Genomic DNA, 19,448 nt, shown 5'->3' with positions numbered 1-19,448 from the left:
GATTCTATAAACTTCATTTCCACTGCTACTGCTCTTGTTTAAAATATAGGTTAGCTGAGATTCCCACATGATCATTTCAAATAGCCAACAAGATTTATGTGAACCTTGTTAGAAACAAAGACTATAAAAGTGATAGCTTTTAAAATTAGATTTATTCAGAATCATTTCAGAATTTTTTCAAAATATATAATCATCACAATCCTAACTTCTGATATGGTAAGGCTGGGGGTTATGGTTGGAGTTAGAGAGTGGTGAGGAGGAACAGATTTTTGAAAAGACTTCTCAGGTGATTCTGAAAGATCCCTTCCCTTACTTCCATTCCTGATCCACTTCCTTACTCTCATTTCCACTGAATGCCAATAGCTTGATTAATCTAACATGGAAGGAGAGTCAGAAAAACTAAAATTAAACCTGGAACTATATAACTAATATATATAAGGTACCTAGGGTTTACGTGAAAACATTTAAATTTTATTTATAATTATCTATTTTAGATGACATATTATATTTTAGACTTAGATTTCTATCAGAAAATTTAAAATTTAAAATTTAACTCATTGATGTAGAAGAGCTCATTCAACAACAGATAAGCTAGAGGTCTACACACAACAGTTCTTAGAGTTTTCTAGCTAAAACATTTAATACACTTTTAAAAATGCCTAATAAAAATGTCATTAACTAGTACAAGAACTTTAAAGAAAATTAAGACTAAAAAATTGAAATCTAAAATGAAAATGAAAAAACTATTATAGCAATTGAAAAAAGCACCTTCCATTCTTCTACTTTTGCATTGACTGCTGCCATGATTGGATCATCTTCTTCATTTTTTGCTTTCAGAAGATTTGTAAGCTCCTGCACCTAAAAGGCAACAATTATTTCAAGAACTGTTGCAAATTAGTGTAATATACATGTATTTGTTGTATATGAATATTTACACATATATTACACACATGATAAGCATACACATGCACATATATACATATACATTACAAATGCATATTCATTATGGGAGCAGTTCTGTAGTTAAGATGACCTTTAATTGTTTGTGCATCTTTACAGTTGTATAATTATTTTTTGTCATTAGAGAATTGTATTTTTAAGTATTACTCTATTTTTTAAACAGGTTTAATCCCATGTAAGTAGTAAACAATATATTGGTTTCTATGATATTTAGAGTATATTTATTTTAAGGTATAAAATTAAGCTTGATGGTCCACAGGACTTCTAAGAGGCTTTAGCAGAAAATTTGCAGGATTGCTATCTACACATTCATTCAGGTATCACCCATATACTCTACATGGCAGGAATTACAGGGTATATGTAAGGGGACTAGAGAAACACATAGAGACAAATATATTACCATGGCAACATATTACAGTATAAGATGACATACTAGAGCATAAGACAAAAATTCATACCCTAGAAAGTTAAAAGTACTTTTGAGTTTCAAATAAATAGTAATGAGGCAATATGAAGTCTGCCCAAATAAGTCAGTCTAACAGGAATTCTTACTTGAAGCTGGTAATGATCATTTTCTTTCTTTAACTGGTCCATTATATTATCTGTCTGATGCACAATAGCTTTCATCCTATTATATTCATCAGTCATCTTCTCCATTTCCTGTACAGACTCTTCTAGATTTTTTCTCATTTCTTGATTCTGAAGTTCAAGTTTCTCATTAGCTTCTGTTAAAGTCTAAGAAAGGTAAAGATGCTACAGTTAAAAACAATTTAAGAAACTAAAATTTAAATTAATACTAAATGGAGTCATAAGTGTCTGCTGGAGAAAACAGAATTCTTCATAGATATTTAGTATCAATTGCTGTTGGTCAGTTAAATCAAATTAAATATCAAGAAAAGTGTAAGTAAGAATCTTAGTTCTTAAACAATGCCCAAGATAGGCATATAACAAGAACGAATTTGCAAGATTTGCAACTTCAAAGATGCAATTTATTTCATGTTTTACAAATACATAGTTGCAGATTTATACTAAATATATTGAAATGTAGGGCTAAATACTAGATTTATATTATAATGAAATTAAAGTTTTATAAAGATCATTGCTTTGAAATGACTTCTATCCATTTTACCTGAATTTCATCTAGATATTGGACAAGTTCATAGTTTTTTTTAGACAATTGTGATCGGTAGTCACTGTCCTCTCCTCTTCTTGATGAAAGTGTTTCTTTTTGCGAATCTATTTGTTTCTGATAGTCAATAATATCCTGACGAAGCTGTTCATTCTGAAGGCAGATTAACACAGTATTCTATTAAAAAAACTACCCAAAGAAACAAAATTTCACCCTCTGTATAGTGATCTCAAAACACATCTTTAAAATTCCAAGGTTTCACCACCCTTAAAGCCTCACCTTTTTCTTTAGACGTTTGTTCTCCAGAAGAGGACAGGAAAAAGGTAATTAGAAATGAGAAAGGCAATATATAATTAAATATAATAATGAGAAATTAAAGAAAACAAAAAAAAATTTTAGGAGAATGAGATATTATTTTGGATAATCAAAGAAAGAAAGAATATTAATTACCAGCCAAAACAAAAAAAACTTTTTATTATGTTAAAAAGATAAGCACTATCAGGATAAACAATGTACAAACATTATTTGATTCAGAAGAACCAAATAATAATCAGAATTTGTATGATTTAATGAGAAACAAAAGTTTTAAAAGAATGCCAGATAAAATAAGAGGAAATAAGGCAGAAATCCAGTCATATATTCAGTTAGCAAACTAGCAAAGAACAGCTTAAAAAACAAAGCAAGATTTACCCACATAGACCTAAGAGATGAATGTAGTACTTAAAGGCCTCGCTTTTCAATTTATTTTCTATTTCCCTAAGACAAAGTCATATCATAAAATCACGGTTCGAAAACATCAATTACTTAGACGATTCCAGTTCTGCTTACAGAATTAATTTATGAACACTTTTTTAGTAAGTATCTGTGTTGAACCACCACAACTACTAAAATTTTTTACCGACCTCTCTCCTTAATTTGCTGTTTTCATTTTCCGCCTCCTCATTTCGAAGAGCCAACTAAAACAGCAAAAAACAAATAAGATAAAAGTCAGCAGTAGTTCTATGTAATGCCAGGTTTTCAGTTCCTTTCCAATAACGCAGAGAATGTTTAACTACTGAGGACTTCATGTCGACCCAAGACATGAATAATATGCCAAAATTTTGAAAACTGACTAACTAAGGATTAGGAAGGATGAAGCAGGTTGAGTTTAAAAGATTATAAAACAAAAAACAAAAACCTCTAACCAAAGGATACAGAAAACAAAACATTACCCTCTTCCCCCAGCGTAAAACCTAATAATGAGTAGTCTTCCATCCAAGATCTTCATCATTTTGCAGTTCTATTACCAGAGCTAGAATACGCTTTGCTCTCAGTGAGCATTAAATTACTTAGAAATACAAAGCAGTAGAACATAATGGTTAAAAGAAGCATGGATGCTTGGATATTGGGTGGGGAGACTAAAAGGACATTATTGGGCCAATAGAGGAAATCTGATTATGGACTACATATTAGATAACAGTACTGAATTGATATTACATTTCCTGAGTATACTAATTATATAAGTAGTTATATTGGAAAATACCTCTCCTTTCAGTGGAAACACACTGAAATATTTAAGAATGATATATCATGACATTTGCAATATTTAAGTATGAACTATCATGATATCTGCAATTAACTCTGATGTCTCAGCAAAAAAGAAAGGAGGGGAGGGGAGGGGAGGGGAGAGAAGGAGAATAAGTCTGTGTGTACAAAGATAAAGCATATGTGGCACAGTGTTAACTGGTGAACCTATATGAAGAGTATGTGTTTACTGTTTTTCTTACAATCTTTATGAAGATAAGGAAGTTTTCAAAAATAAAAGTTTAAAGAAAGTTCATAATAAAATGCAATGTGCTATACGAATCTTAGAATTTTACCATTATTATTATTATCATCTGGAAGTTAAGAAACAGTCCCATCCTGTTGTGAATTGGAAAATTTTAACAAGAAGAGACATGTCAAGAACTTAAGGCTAAAGCATTTAATACTACTGATGCTCCTTTCCCTTGGTTTTGAAACATCATACTCTTGATATTTGTCCTTTCTTGGGCTGTTCCTTGAAGCACCTCTTCCTCTTGCATTAGTCATTTCTATACCTCAGACATCTGCCTTACAATCACTTCTATTGCTTCAGTATCTATGCTGATGATCCACAAATTCTTATCATCTACCCAGTATCTCTCGAGTTTCTTATCCAGATATCCTTTTTGAATATGCCCATAGGGGCCTCAAACTCAACAGGTACAAAACAAATAATAATCACAAACCTTCTAAACTCCCCTTGTGTCACTTCTAAGTGAATGGCGCTATCTACCTATCCAGTGGCCCAACCCAGAAAATTAGGTGGACTACCCATTCCTTCCTCTTCACCAACAACCAATCATTCATCATAACCAATTACATTTACATCCCTCAAACATGTCTATGTCCCTAATCCCCCTCAGTCACTAATTAGTCCATCACCACACTGACTTAGCACAAATGTCTCCTTACTAGTCTTGGCCCCCTTCAATCCACTCTCCACAGAGGAAAGTAAACTTGAAAAGTACAGATCTGATCATGATATCCCTGAGTTCAAAATCCTTCATTGGCTCCTTTTTGGAAAAAGGACCAAATTCCTCAGGTACTGGCCTTTGCTTATCTCTCTAGAGGATCATAAATGTTAAAGCTGGAAAGGTAGGGTAGCACAGCAGATAAGAGCACAGAATTTGAGCAAATCTGGATCAAATCCTGGCTTTATCATTTATTAGTTGTGTAACCATGGGCAATTACCTACCCTTTCTGTGTCTGTTTCTTCATCTGTAGCCTGGGGGAAATGTCACCTCTCTCATATAAGTATCAAATGAGGAATAATGAATTAATGCATATAAAGTATCTGGCACATAGTAAGGACTCTACACCAGCTATTTTTACCTATATTCCAGCCAGAATGAATAACTGTAGTTCCCTGAATACACCATGCTATCTCTTACCTCTAGGTCTTAGTAAACACTGTATCTTCTACCCAGAATGCCTTTTCCTTAACCATCACCTACATCCCATTCCCTCTTCCAGGTTAACTCTTATGTCAGGTCTCAGTTTACAGATCACTTCTTGAACCTCAAGACTGACTCAGGTATACCTCCCCAGAGTACTCCAGAGTATTCTTATATCCTTATGTATCCCCAGACTATCATATTATCTTATGTTACCTTTGTTATTGACAGTGAATATCGTTGAGAAGTAGAATAGTGTTGCCCACTGTATCCTCAGTATTCAGCACAGTCTCTGGCATGCTATAAGTACTCAGTAAAACTGAATGACTGGTTAAGGGCAAAGAAGAAATTGCTAAAGCAACTCATATCCATATTCTACTTCAAGAAATCTAGCAGCTGGAAAGGTACATAAGCCATATATTCAAGTTGTCTGTGTGTGTGCCTATGAATGAAGATAGTAGTTTAAGATATGAATGGACATGGTGGTTCTGATTAGCTAACAGTGTATGGTATCAATGGTGAGAAGTTGACTAATATATGGGCTAGACAAAAGAACAATAGCCCAGAAAAACACATACACGGACACCTCCCTAAGCAATTCTATTACTGTATAGCATAGGTTGGACCCTTCATGATTAAGAAATCTATAGATCTGTTATGTTTCACTGAGTCAACTAAACAAATAATCCTCTAAGAGCTTATTCCTAACCTTCAGGTGGCATCAATCCATACTTTTTCCACTGCAAAAACTGTACAGGTGGCTCACTTTTACGTGACTTCCAAACTATATAATAAAATAGATATATCAAGAATGGGGATGCTTTTCCTTACAAATCAGTCTATGATGAATTCTTTTTAAATAGCAATGTTACCTCATAATCAATGTCGTTTACTTAAAATTTATAACCATCTATTTCCAAGAGAACAATGGACAAAATAAGATTATCAGGATGTGATACAATATTGACCTTATAAAGGACACAAAGGTAGAAAAAGCTTCTGGGCACCAGGGATGGGACAGTTAATACATGTAGGCACCAGATTTTGGACTAAGTTCACTGACAGCTAAGGCAAAAAAAGAAAGCATACTATTTTCTGACAGGAGATACAAACTTATCAGCAAAAAAATAATTTTTTCCTCAAACTAAATTTAAGTGAACATTGCATGAATTATTTTATAAATAACAAGTATAACATAAGAGGTAATAATAAACTATGCTTGTATAAAAGATGACATGTCATGGTTTAAAATATGAATTGATTTACAAAATGGTGAGATTAACACTTTTTAAGAACCTACATATTACATAAAGTGAGGTACACCTGAAAATTAAAAAATTATTATTGAATACATCACTAAAAGATTAATTTCCAAGTCTACTACTAATATAAATACAAATAAATATCGTTTTCCCCAAAATATGTTATGAAAAATAAGAAAATCAAAAATTTTTTTAAAATTTATTTATTTTTGGCTGCATTGGGTCTTCGTTGCTGTGCATGGGCTTTCTCTAGTTGCAGCGAGCGGGGGCTACTCTTCACTGCAGTGCACGGTCTTCTCATTGTGGTGGCTTCTCTTGTTGTGGAGCACAGGCTCTAGGCGTGCGGGCTTCAACAGTTGTAGCAAGCAGACTCAGTAGTTGTGGCTCTCACGCTCTAGAGCACAGGCTCAATAGTCATGGTGCATGGGCTTAGTTGCTCTGCGGCATGTGGGATCTTCCCAGACCAGGGCTCGAACCCGTGTCCCCTGCATTGGCAGGCGGATTCTTAACCATTGTGCCACCAGGGAAGCCCAAATCAATTGTTTCTGAATGCCTATTAATTTCTTCATACCAATATTCCAGATCAAATCATCAACTTTATGTGAAGAATTCTAAGATCCGGAGAAAAAGGTACCTCCACGTATAAAGAATTAATCTCTAGGTCATATTCATTCACTAGATGTACCTGATCCATTATATTTTAAAGACATGATGACAACATGAACTCTTACATAAAACCTTAGCAATAAGCGTACATCAATTCCCACAAATAACATAAAACATAAAAATTGAAACTGTCACTAATAATTATAAAAAGCATAAACAGGTGGTGTTTTTTGGTAATTTGAACAGTTAAGAGTCATTGGAAAACTGTGCCTTACTTGCTCATTAACTTTCTTTTCTTTCTCTAATTCTTTTTCCATGTCCTCCAATTCTCTATCTTTTTGTTCCAACTGCTTTTCAAGTTGGCGAATTTCATCACGTAAAAAGCGAGTGTCGCGTCCACCTGCAGAGTGCTGTGCCATCTTAAAGTCATAAACCAAAAGTATAAATTAATTCCATTATATCTGGAGATTCAAATGAATCAACAACAAAAATAATTATCTTGACTTTAAATTTTATCATAATCAGCACGAGAGGTTTAAAATCATGTTGCTTAAAAGCAATTTTTTTTTATTAAGCATATTTAAGCTTTAGTTCACAGGCTGACAACCCCTTAAGCTCTTCCTGAGCCATCCAGAGTATGAAGAATTAACAGTCAATCACTCAGGCTCTGTTATAGCCGCTGAGCCACAGACACCAGGGTAAAGTGCAAAGGCATACAACGATCTTTGAGCTGAACTATCTAGGCTTCCCCTGAGCATCAGAGCTCTGAAACCAGGCTACAAATCACCAGAGCCTCCACCCTAGCCACTGAGCCATGGTGCTCTTAACCTGCCCTTTCCCTCATACCACTGACTATTTAGACCAGTGTTATCTGAAAGGACTTTCTGGATAAAGGAAATGTTCTCTGCACTGCCCAATACAGTAGCCACTATCTACATGTGTCTACTGAGCACTTGAAATGTGGCTAGTGCAACTAAAGAACTGAATTCTTAACTTTAACTGTAATTAATTTAAATGCTAATGTCCACATGTAGCTAGTGCTACCATACTGAACACCCAAAATGAGATTATCTTTAAAATTTTGCAGCAGACTAAATACATTTTGCTTCATTTTCCTGTTACTTTGGGTCATAGTCAAAAACATCAAAAATCCTTTAGTCATCTAATCTGTCTCACATTCATCTCCCTAGCATACAGTTCTATAACTCTTCTACCTTAACTAAACTTTTCTTACTCTTAACCTCCTTCAAAAAGCACTTTCTTACCAACATCTCCAACTGTCCTATCCTTCTATTCTATAGTAGTTGCCTTGCTAAACACTAACACAGAATCGATCTTACTTCATAACTCACTTAACAAGTATTTATTGAGAATGACTGGTATTTCCCTAGAAGCTGGATATACGACAGGGAATAGAAAATAAACCATCTAAATTCACAGAGTTAACATGCTAAAAAAACCAGGGTTTGAACGTAAACTATCTGACTCCAGAGACTGAAATCTCCAGTTCATTCTCTACTATATTTCCGGTTTTATCTGACTTCTTTAAAATTTGACCACACATCTTTCACTCTTATTTTTAGCAGATGACCTCTCCATCCTCTCAAATTCCAGGCACTAAACCTACAAACATCAAAAGCTTCTGTTCATATCCATTCTTCCTTTCTCCCTTTTACCAAGGAAAAAGGTCCTTCCTCCTTATAAAGGTTAATCCATTTTTATCCCATTCTTTCCCACAGTCTCAGTAATCTCAATGTATTCAGTTCCTTAACAATACATTTTGGCTCTTGGATTTCTCAAAAGCTACCTCTTCTCCTACACCCTTCTGTCACTGTTCCTCAAATTCCAACATGCCTCATTCCACCTCAGTTATAGTAATCTCTCTGTATATTTCTCTGGACTATAACCTCCATGAGGTTATTCAATGTTTTTATTTTGTTCACAATTGGATGTGCAATCCTTAGTAGAATTTAAGATACATTCCAGTGATTTTTCCAGCTAATTATAATGAAAAAATTTTAAAATAATAATTGAAAATAATATTTACAACGATTACATCCTAAGGAATACAAAAGAACATACCTCCAGTTCATTTTCCAGTTTCATTACTTTGGTTTTTAATTGATTTTCTATTAAAAAAAGATAAATGTTTCAATTGGTCAGATTTATCTCAAAACAGACTTTTCAATAATTTTCAATAAAATAATAAAATTAATTTTTAAAGAGTCCATCATGATTGTAATGATAAGGTAACATAAGAAAATAACTATTTTGTACCTGATCCATGAAATAGGAGTTCTAGAAAAATCTTTCAAAATAAACTGAGTATACACATTTTATAAAATATTGGGTTGGCCAGAAACTTTGTTTGGATTTGTCCATAAGATCTTACTTTTTGGTCAACCTAATATATTAAAGTTAATTCTCCACTGCTTAGTGAATAAATGAAATCCACTATTTAACACCATAATAATCTTTTCCCCAAGGCATTTACCAAATTTTGCTTGTTCTTCTCCAGCTTTTTCAACTTCTTCCAAAGCTAGCTCTACTTCTTGAGCTTTCATCTAAACGTTAAGAAAAAAAAAAAAAGTTATTTCAGTATGCCTTTACACTAGAATGTAAGCACTGAAAATAAGAATTTTGTTTTGTATTTGCTATCCCAGTACTTACTGCCTGCAATGCCTGGCACAAGGAGACATTCAGCAAACATTTGTCGAATGAATAAATGATTTTCTTAAGCTATAATTTCTAGATTCCTAAGAGTTTGAAACATCTTTGATTCCTCTTTTCCCTCAAGTCTTACATCTAGCATTGCAACTTTTCTCTTTGTAATGTTTTCAACTATCTCTTTTATTCTATTCTAATTTTCATTATTCTAGTCCATAATTTTGTCTAACTTCCTTCATAAGTTTAACTCTCTTAAGGCATATTTTTGTATCTACCAATTATAGCTCAAAAACCTTTAATGGCTCCTAATTGCTCATAGCATAAAATACGTCTTTAAAGGCCCTAGACAGCCTATTCTAAACTATACCCAACATTGTTTCCTCTACAACCTGCTATTATAAACTTTCTGTACTTGTCTCCTTAAATGTAAAGAGCATGCATACTTTCTATTCCCAGTTTTTATATATAGTAACCTGCAGCTCTAGAATCTCCTTAGCACTTTACCACTGCCCTCCACTTACCTAAAACTACTCATCAGTCTTTGACCTTTATAAAGTTTTCTGATACCTAAATCTCTTCCCCTCCTAACAAATCCCAACAGTAGTCAGCTACAAACTGTAACATAATTAACATAGGACCTCCTTATGCTTTTTTAAACATAACCATTCTGTTTCCCCTACACACTCTTTTAGGAACTTTAGAGCAGAAACTAGCAATGTTTTTCACCTAAAATTCTCAGTTGACATTTGAAGATATCTCATTTTTTAGTGGTCATTTAGATTTTACAAAGTACTTTCACAGAGATTAAATTATCTAAGAAGAGATTCTTACACTTTCTCTAATAGTCAAAGCTATTATTAAAACTTACTGTATACAAACCTTCATTAGAGACTGAGTAATTCTGAAAAGGTGTATCATATTTTCTTGACTTTCACTTTTTAGCTCATTTACTTCCACCTAAGTAAAGAGAAAAGCAACTATTTCATATTTTATAACCCTTAAGCAAAATACAAGAAATCTTCCAGTGATTTCAGGGACAACTTAGACTATATACAACTATAGTTGTATGTATATATCTATACATTATTTATCAATTAAGTACCTTGGATAAGGAAATCAATAAATTATCTGCCAATTCTTCCTGACGAGGCAACTCATCTGGGTCAACTTTTCTTATTTCTTTCCAGTTTATATTAGGTGGCATCTTGAATTCTTTCACTGTGCTTTACTTTCTGTAACAAGACAAGTGGGTATTAGCATTTTCAAGGTAAACAGCATTACTGTTTTTACAGATTATGCTATTACAACTCTCCACGATGTTAGCAAAGAGGTATGGCTCCTTAATTGTATAACAGATATGTGGGTAAAATAGCCTTGATCAAAATTACAGCAGTTGCGACAAATCATCAGATATTTTATCGGCTAAATTATGACGGCTTCCATGGTTAAACTAATCTAAGCCAGAACTAAGATTCTGTGCCCCCTTCCTCCACGCCCCCATACCACCAAAGCGCTCGATGCTTGGGAGGCTGAAATTGACCCCTGATTCTGAGAAACAGGAGCTAGGATTAAGGGGAAAAGAAAAAAAAAAAAGCGAGAAAGTAAACGATTGAAATGAGTGCAGTTGGGCCCGAGAAACCAAGCCTGAAGCGAGGGGAAGGCAGATGGACTGAAAATCAAAGGCTAAGGGGCTGTTGTTTATTTGGGCCGTTAGGCTTAAAGAACCTTTGCGGGAAGAACTCTCTGTCCGCGCTCTCCAGGATCCACCCACCTAAACCAAGCCTGGCATCCAGAGGCGGCCCCTCAGCTACCGCACCCACCCAGCCGAGCCCCGCCGCCACGCCTGACCGCTCCCCAGCGCGGTTCCTATCGGACACTGGATCCCGCCAACGGATCTAGAGCGAGTAATAGCGGCGGCGGCTGCTAAGCGACGCATTTCCCACCTAGCCGAGGCCGGAGCAAGAGCCCGGATGCAAGCGTCGCCTACTATTCACGACCGTGGGTGATGCTTTACGTTTAGATTCCGCAGCGGGGTCCCTGGACTCTGTGTTAAAGGCGGGGAGAAGGCCTGGGATGAGGACTGCAAATCCCAGAGTGCAGTTTGCTTGGAGGCCGGGGCGTCTTGGACGCTGAAGTCTGAGAAGTGGAGCTAGGCCGTTCCCGGCGTGCAGTGCGGGAGGCTGAGACTGTACCGGGGTGCGGGGGAACCGCCTCGAGGCGGGAGGCGCGGCGGCCGAGGCGTGTCTGCACTGGTCGCCTGAACAAGGCGGACCATGACTGTGCCTTCGGTGGCGTCTCTCGCCGGACCGCTCTTCCCGAGGTTTCTCTAAGCCATTCCCTGGTGGAACCGCTCTCAGGTGAGGTCGGGCTGTCGGTCAGCGGTGGGGGAGGAGTTGAGGGTAGCGATCCCGGCTGAAAGAAGCTCTTAATGTTGGGGCCGGAGTCTGAAGAGGTGGGAAGACCCCGCCCTCTCCTTGGGCGTTTGCCGGCGACGCTCCGGGTGGTGCCCTCTGTAAGAAGAAAAAGTTTTAGCCTTCTTCTGTATCAGAATCTGTCTGTATAGTGGACTGGGGGCCGCGATCATGGTTTGGGGGCGAGTGAGGAATTGGGGACACCTCATCCTCTGACCCTGGTCGCCTTACCTGTAGCGCTATTACCTTCGCGGATTGAAGGACTTGAAGGTTGAGGAGCTAGTAGGTGTAGAGGGAAGGTTCTAGAGAGGAGAGGTTATAACTTGCCCAGGCCACTGCGGGGGGGTGGAGAGAGAAGGGGCCTCAGTACTCACCAGCCCTGTTGCTGTCACTTGCTTGGTGACGGAGAGTGCCTTTCTATGAAAACGACTTCTCAGGTGTTTACAGCTCTTTATTTTGCAAGTTTTGCTCATCTGGCTGCCCTCAGCCATGCTGGAGTATGATACAGCACTAGGAAAACTTTCTTAAGAAGATGTAGACTTGAAAACCAAATGACATTTAAAACTCTTTGGAGCAGTGCCTCTCATCTTTATTTTTTTTTTTTTAAGCACTTTCTTTCATTTCTTCCCTATAATTGATATTGAAGTTTACTTTTGAAAACAATTGATTTCTTTCCAAACCGTTCAGTAGAAATAGCTCAGTAGAAAATAAAAACAGATATACTGATTTTGTGAGATACATTTAAAGACAGTCATCAGATCTGTAGAAATTATAATTTTGTCTAGTCCTTTACTGTAAGATGATATGTCAAACACTGTTCATTAACGTTTGTTTTTTTTTTTTAATTATTTATTTATTTATTTACTTATTTATGGCTGTGTTGGGTCTTCGTTTCTGTGCGAGGGCTTTCTCTAGTTGCGGCAAGTGGGGGCCACTCTTCATCGCGGTGCGCGGACCTCTCACTATCGCGGCCTCTCTTGTTGCGGAGCACAGGCTCCAGACGCGCAGGCTCAGCGGTTGTGGCTCACGGGCCTAGTCGCTCCGCGGCATGTGGGATCTTCCCAGACCAGGGCTTGAACCCGTGTCCCCTGCATTGGCAGGCAGATTCTCAACCACTGTGCCACCAGGGAAGCCCCATTAACGTTTTTTTAAACCATGCTGTACATTATGTCCCCAGAAATTATATATCTTTTCAATGAAAGTTTGTACCTGTTGACTGATCTGTTTGTTTCTATGAATTCGGTTTTTTTAGATCCCACATGTAAACGAGATCACACAGTATTTGTCCTTCTCTGTATGGCATTTCACTTAGCGTAATGCCCTCATGGTCCTTCCGTGTTGTCATGGTGTTACAAATGGTAAGGTTTCTTTTTTGTGGCTGAATAATACTCCATTGTGTGTATATACTACATTTTCTTTATCCTTTCATCCATCGATTTACACTTAGGTTGTTTCTATGGGTTGGCTATTGTAAATAATGCTGAATGAATATCACTTCAGAATAGTGATTTTGTTTTCTTCGGATATATACCCAGAAGTGGAATTGCTGGATAGTATGATAGTTCTGTTTTTAATTTTTTGAGGAACCCCATACCGTTTTCTGTGATGGCTGCATCAATTTACGTTCCCACCAACAGTGCACAAGTGTTTCCTTTTCTCCACATCCTTGCTGCCAATGCTTGTTATCTCTTTTTGATGATGGCCATTCTTAGCAGGTGTAAAGTAATTGATAATCTCATTGTAATTTTGATTTGCATTTCACTGATGATTAGTGATGGTGAGCACCTTTTCATGTACCTGTCGGCCATTACGTGTCTTCTTGGGAAGAAGTTCCTGTGCCCATTTTTTAATCAGATTTTTTTTTTTTAACTTTAGAATTACATGCCTAGAGTAATTTTATTTTATTTTTTAAAATTTATTTATTTATTTATTTATTTATTTTTGGCTGTGTTGGGTCTTCGTTTCTGTGCGAGGGCTTTCTCTAGTTGTGGCAAGTGGGGGCCACTCTTCATCGCGGTGCGCGGGCCTCTCACTATCGTGGCCTCTCTTGTTGCTGGGCACAGGCTCCAGACGCGCAGGCTCAGTAGTTGTGGCTCACGGGCCTAGTTGCTCCACGGCATGTGGGATCTTCCCAGACCAGGGCTCGAACCCGTGTCCCCTGCATTAGCAGACAGATTCTCAACCACTGCGCCACCAGGGAAGCCCAATCAGATTTTTTTTTTTTTTTTTTTTTGCTATTCAGTTGTAAGAGTTCTTTATATATTTTGGATATTAACCTGTTTCATATATATATTTTTGCAAATATTGCCCCTCATTCCATAGGTTGCCTTTTCATTTTGTTGGTTTCCTTTTTTGTGCAGAAGCTTTTTAGTTTGACATAGGCCCACTTACTTATTTTTGTTTTTGTTGTCTTTACTTTTGGTTTCAAATCCAAAAAATCATTGCCAAGACCAGTGTCAGGGAGCTTACCCCCTTGTTTTCTACCAGGAGGTTTATGGTTTTAGGTCTTAACGTTCAATTCTTTAATCCACTTTGAGTTGATTTTTGTGAGTGGTATAAAATAGGGGTTCAGTTTATTCTTTTGCATGTGGTTCTCCAGTTTTCCCAACACTATTTATTAAAGAGATTATTCTTTCCCCATTGTATATTCTTGGTTCCTTTGTTTATTTCTCACCTCCCTATTCTGTTCTATTGATCTGTGTGTTTGTTTTTATGCTAGCTGCAAACTATTTTGATTACTATAGCTTTTTCGTTATTTAATCTTCATAACAGTCCAATGAAATAGCTGCTTAATTTGTCCTCATTTTCCAACTAAGTTAAGAAAGCAGAGTTTGGAAAGGTTAAATACTCTGCTCAAACTTAAATAGTATGATGGAACGTGAATCTTTCTGGCTAAAGGATATGTTCATAACTGCTATATTGCCTTCTCAGGCATGCTGGGAACCAGTACTTGTAAAGTGCTTATTCTTCAGTCTTACAATCTATATTAAATATCATCATATTCTAATTATGTAACTTTGATTACTCAAGAATTTGAATTAGATATTCTTCATGTTCAGTGTTTGTTTGTTTGTTTGTTTTTTGACTACACTGCACGGCTTGTGGGATCTTAGTTCCCCCACCAGGGATCGAACCCACGCCCTTGGCTCTGAGCATGTGAAGTCCTAATCACTGGACCACCAGGGAATTCCCACATTCAGTGTTTTTAATTCATAATTTAGCAGGGGAAGGCAGAGATGAAAGCTAATGTTTCTGGAGCACATATTATGTCATTTACTATGCTTAAAATTGCATATTTATTTTTGTAGTAGTAATCTGTTATTTTTATTGCAACACCTTATTTTTCTCCTTGTTTTTTCATTCATTACAACTGTTATTTTCTATTTATTTATTTATTAGTTTTGTTTTGTCTGTGTTGGTCTGTTCTACCCTTACTTCCTTCACCTTCTTATTCACATTTATATTCTCAGGAACTGAAGGTACCTGGCGTAATGGCAAGTTTTATTCTCATTTTTCTGAAGTGAAAACAGGTTCTGAGAACCTAAGCAATTTCATAATAATTAATGAAGTTAAGGTTGTAAGCCAGGTCTCAATTACAGTCCCGACTAAGTGCAAAATCTTGCTTAAATTTTATTACTTTACTCATTCTAACAATATTTTTGGGCTTATACACTGTGCTAGACAGCAGGGATGCAGTAGGAAACAAGTTAGCTAGGGTCTAGGCTGTAATGCACTAAAATATATTTGTACCTAACTGTGAACCAAGAAATTTTTTTTTTAAAGATTTATTTATTGATTGATTGATTGCTGTGTTGGGTCTTCGTTTCTGTGCGAGGGCTTTCTCTAGTTGCGGCAAGTGGGGGCCACTCTTCATCGCGGTGTGCGGGCCTCTCACCGTCGTGGCCTCTCTTGTTGCGGAGCACAGGCTCCAGATGCGCAGGCTCAGCAGTTGTGGCTCACGGGTCTACTTACTCCGCGGCATGTGGGATCTTCCCAGACCAGGGCGCGAACCCGCGTCCCCTGCACTAGCAGGCAGACTCTCAACCACTGCGCCACCAGGGAAGCCCGGAACCAAGAAATTTAACTCAAGTTCTAGTTCAGTTGCTCACTATATATAATTTTGAGGAAAATCACTAAAACCCACTATTATTTTTCGTGAAGTTTTCTGAATCATTCAGTTTTCACCAAGGGAAATTATCTGACAATTTTATAAATGGCTTTACTACAGGAACGCTTGCCTGAATCTGCCTTTCATCTCTGTTGTTTTATGAGCAGTTTTATCTGACCAAAATCACTTCACAAGAAAGACTTGCCTTTTAAAAGTCTACAAACAATAAATGCTGGAGAGGGTGTGTAGAAAAGGGAACCCTGTTACACTGTTGGTGGGAATGTAAATCGGTACAGCCACTATGGAGAACAGTGTGGAGGTTCCTTAAAAAACTAAAAATAGAACTACCATCCGACCCAGCAATCCCACTACTGGGCATATACCCAGAGAAAAGCATAATTCAAAAAGAGTCATGTACCAAAATGTTCATTGCAGCTCTATTTACAATAGCCAGGACATGGAAGCAACCTAAGTGTCCATCAACAGATGAATGGATGAAGAAGATGTGGCACATATATACAACGGAATATTACTCAGCCATAAAAAGGGACGATATTGAGTTATTTGTAGTGAGGTGGATGGACCTAGAGTCTGTCATACAGAGTGAAGTAAGTCAGAAAGAGAAAAACACACCGTATGCTAACACATATATATGGAATCTTAAAAAAAAAAAAAAAAGGTTCTGAAGAACCTAGGGACAGGACAGGAATAAAGACACAGACATAGAGGATGGACTTGAGGACACGGGGAGGGGGAAGGGTAAGCTGGGACGAAGTGAGAGAGTGGCATGGACATATATACACTACCAAATGTAAAATAGATAGCTAGTGGGAAGCAGCCGCATAGCACAGGGAGATCAGCTCGGTGCTTTGTGACCACCTAGAGGGGTGGGATAGGGAGGGTGGGAGGGAGGTGCAAGAGGAGGGGATATGGGGATATATGTATACGAGTAGCTGATTCACTTTGTGATACAGCAGAAACTAATACACCATTGTAAAGCAATAATACTACAGTAAAGATGTTAAAAAAAAAAAGACTTGCCTTTTATAATTGCTACCTCTGTTCTATGTACCAATCAACCTATATTCCAAATGTTAATCTCCATTCTTTTTATGCTGTCTTATCAAGAAAATGAATGGTAACTTACTTTTCCAGCTTCTAACATAAAGCATGGCCGTGAGAAATTTAGTCTCCACTGTGTACAGAAAATGTTTTGTTTTGCCTTGTTCTCGTGGAGAGGAATCAGTGTGCAGCAAGCAGACACTTGTCTTCTCCCAACATGAGGAGACTGGAAAGATTAGTAGGAGTCAGTGTGAATACAGACTTCACAAACTATGCAAGCCAAAGTTTTACTTATTGAAAAAGATATAATCATGAAATTATTGAGCCGAGAAGACTATCCTTTCCAGACTAAATATTCCCAGATTTCATATAAAATTTTTCTATAGGCTTGTTTTTTCCATAATTGTACTGTGGGAGTATTAGGAAAAGTGAGCATTCAGTACAATTTTGTTGAAGGAATTATATTGTTCTGTATGCCTGTAATGTGCTCATGAGTGGTCTTCAATTGCATTTGGATTCTTTGCACATATGTGGTGACATCCCATTTTGGTAAGCAAACATAAATCAGTCATTCCATCTGCTCAAACTATGTGCATCTGGGTGAATATGCTTCTGTGCCTAGAAAAAGAACTGGAAGTTCCCTCTCTTAGTCTGTTTTTCTGCTCTAACACGATACCCTAGATTAGGTGGTTTATAAACAATAGGAATTTATTTCTCACAGTTCTGAAGACTGGGAAGTCTCAGATCAAGGCATCAGGAGATTCAGTGTCTAGTGAGGAGCTGGTTCGTAGTGGGCATCTTTTCACTGTGTCGTCACATGGCAGAGGGGGCAAGGGATCTCACTCAGATCTCTTATATACGGGCATTAATCCCATTCATGAGGGCTCCACCCTCATGACCTGATCACCTCCCCAAGGCCCCCTACCTCCAAATGACATTACATTAGGCATTAGGATTTAACATGAATTTTGGGAGGACACAAACATACAGTCTATAGCATTCTCACAACTAACATTTAACAGCGATATGTTACATTGTTACAATAATGGCCCCCAGTGAATTATGCTGCCCTCTATCTGTGTCCTTATGTAACCCTCTCCCTTTCCCCTAACCTCTTCCCTTGCAGGTGGTTTTTTTTGGACAAAACCTAAGATGACTCCACAACTAAGCTCATGACATGCATGAAAAGTAGCGCTCTCTCTCCCTTTCTCTCATAATATGCTTTCGTGGAGAATCTTCAAAAGTAGTATTGTCTTGACTCTTTATAACCTCTCCCACATTGCTTCTGGGTTTACCTTGCTTGACTGATAGTAAAAAATACGCGGTAAGCAGAGACTTGAAAAGTGCTTGTCCGTTGGGATTTGCCCTCCGGCTCTCCTGACGACACCATTTAAAGAAGTTTAGGCTACCTATTGAAGGATATGACCACAAGTAGCAGAGGCTAGCTTTCCAAGCTGAGACCCCCCCCCCTACCCTTTAGATATCCAGCTTTAATCAAACCAGATAACTAAGCATATATCAAATATATATCAAATAAAGACATTTATATGAAAGGATGGACTTAGAGGATTTTGGAACTGGTGAATCCAAAATCCGTAGGGTAGGCTGGCAGGCTAGAAACTCTTCAGCAGGACCTGATAATGCAGTCATGAGGTAGAGTTTCTTCTCAGGGAAACTTCAATTTTGCTTTTAAGGTGATTCAACTGATTGGATGAGTTCCATCCACATTATGGAATATAATCTTCTTTACTTAAAATCATCAGACTATAGGTGTTAACCACATCTACAAAATACCTTCAGCACAACACCTAGATTAGTGTTTGAATACTACTATAGCCTAGGCAAGCTGACACATAAAACTAACCATAATGGTGGTAGTCGTGAACAGTAAGCATTTTGCGATGCCATCCACTCAGTGAAGATTAGCACCCCATTGATAAATCCACTTGGTGCTGCTTAAACACCTCACCCATACCAAGTTTATAAAGGGCCAAGAAAATAGAATTTTAAAATATTACCCCAGGGAGCTTAATAATGAGAGAAAGGGAGAGAGCTAGTTTTAGTGCATGCTCATGAGCTCAATTGTGGACTCATCTGAAGTTCTGCCCCAAAAAGCCACTTGTGAGAGTAGAGCTTGGAAGTAGGGGTGGTGGTTGCAAAGGGACCCAGCAAAGAAAAGCTGGATACCACCGGTTTCCAAGGTGGAAGTAGACATAAAGGGAATTTCAGGTGACAGTCCCTAATGATGTGGGGTTTGTCCCCAAAGAACCCTCAAACACCTGTAAG

At 37.5% G+C, this 19,448-nt stretch overlaps 2 protein-coding genes across 10 annotated transcripts in view; one reads left to right on the top strand and one right to left on the bottom strand.

The window, feature by feature from the left end:
* The window catches only part of CEP290 (centrosomal protein 290), a 97,164-nt gene extending 85,416 nt beyond the window's left edge, over positions 1-11,748 (bottom strand). For 3 of the 8 annotated variants that reach the window (XM_057557605.1, XM_057557606.1, XM_057557607.1), the window contains exons 1-10: positions 11,353-11,515; positions 10,684-10,813; positions 10,461-10,538; positions 9,409-9,478; positions 8,997-9,043; positions 7,190-7,333; positions 2,992-3,045; positions 2,090-2,242; positions 1,513-1,695; positions 769-858 (exon numbers count right to left, since the gene is read on the bottom strand). In XM_057557605.1, the coding sequence (XP_057413588.1) occupies positions 769-858; positions 1,513-1,695; positions 2,090-2,242; positions 2,992-3,045; positions 7,190-7,333; positions 8,997-9,043; positions 9,409-9,478; positions 10,461-10,538; positions 10,684-10,785 (921 nt within the window). In that variant the 5' untranslated portion in view covers positions 10,786-10,813; positions 11,353-11,515. The other 5 variants (XM_057557601.1, XM_007165923.3, XM_057557602.1 and 2 more) reach the window with 5 other exon arrangements.
* A 10-nt stretch (positions 11,749-11,758) lies between these two features.
* Positions 11,759-19,448, top strand: part of TMTC3 (transmembrane O-mannosyltransferase targeting cadherins 3) — a 63,901-nt gene continuing 56,211 nt past the window's right edge. The window contains exons 1-2 of one of the 2 annotated variants that reach the window (XM_057557608.1): positions 11,759-11,938; positions 13,245-13,350. The gene's annotated coding sequence lies outside the window, so the exon portion shown is untranslated. The remainder of the gene's footprint in view (positions 11,939-13,244; positions 13,351-19,448) is intronic. The other variant, XM_007165920.2, reaches the window with a different exon arrangement.

Source organism: Balaenoptera acutorostrata, chromosome 11 (genome assembly GCF_949987535.1).
Source record: "Balaenoptera acutorostrata chromosome 11, mBalAcu1.1, whole genome shotgun sequence".
Lineage (NCBI taxonomy): Eukaryota > Metazoa > Chordata > Mammalia > Artiodactyla > Balaenopteridae > Balaenoptera > Balaenoptera acutorostrata.
This window is presented reverse-complemented; position numbering and strand designations above follow the sequence as displayed.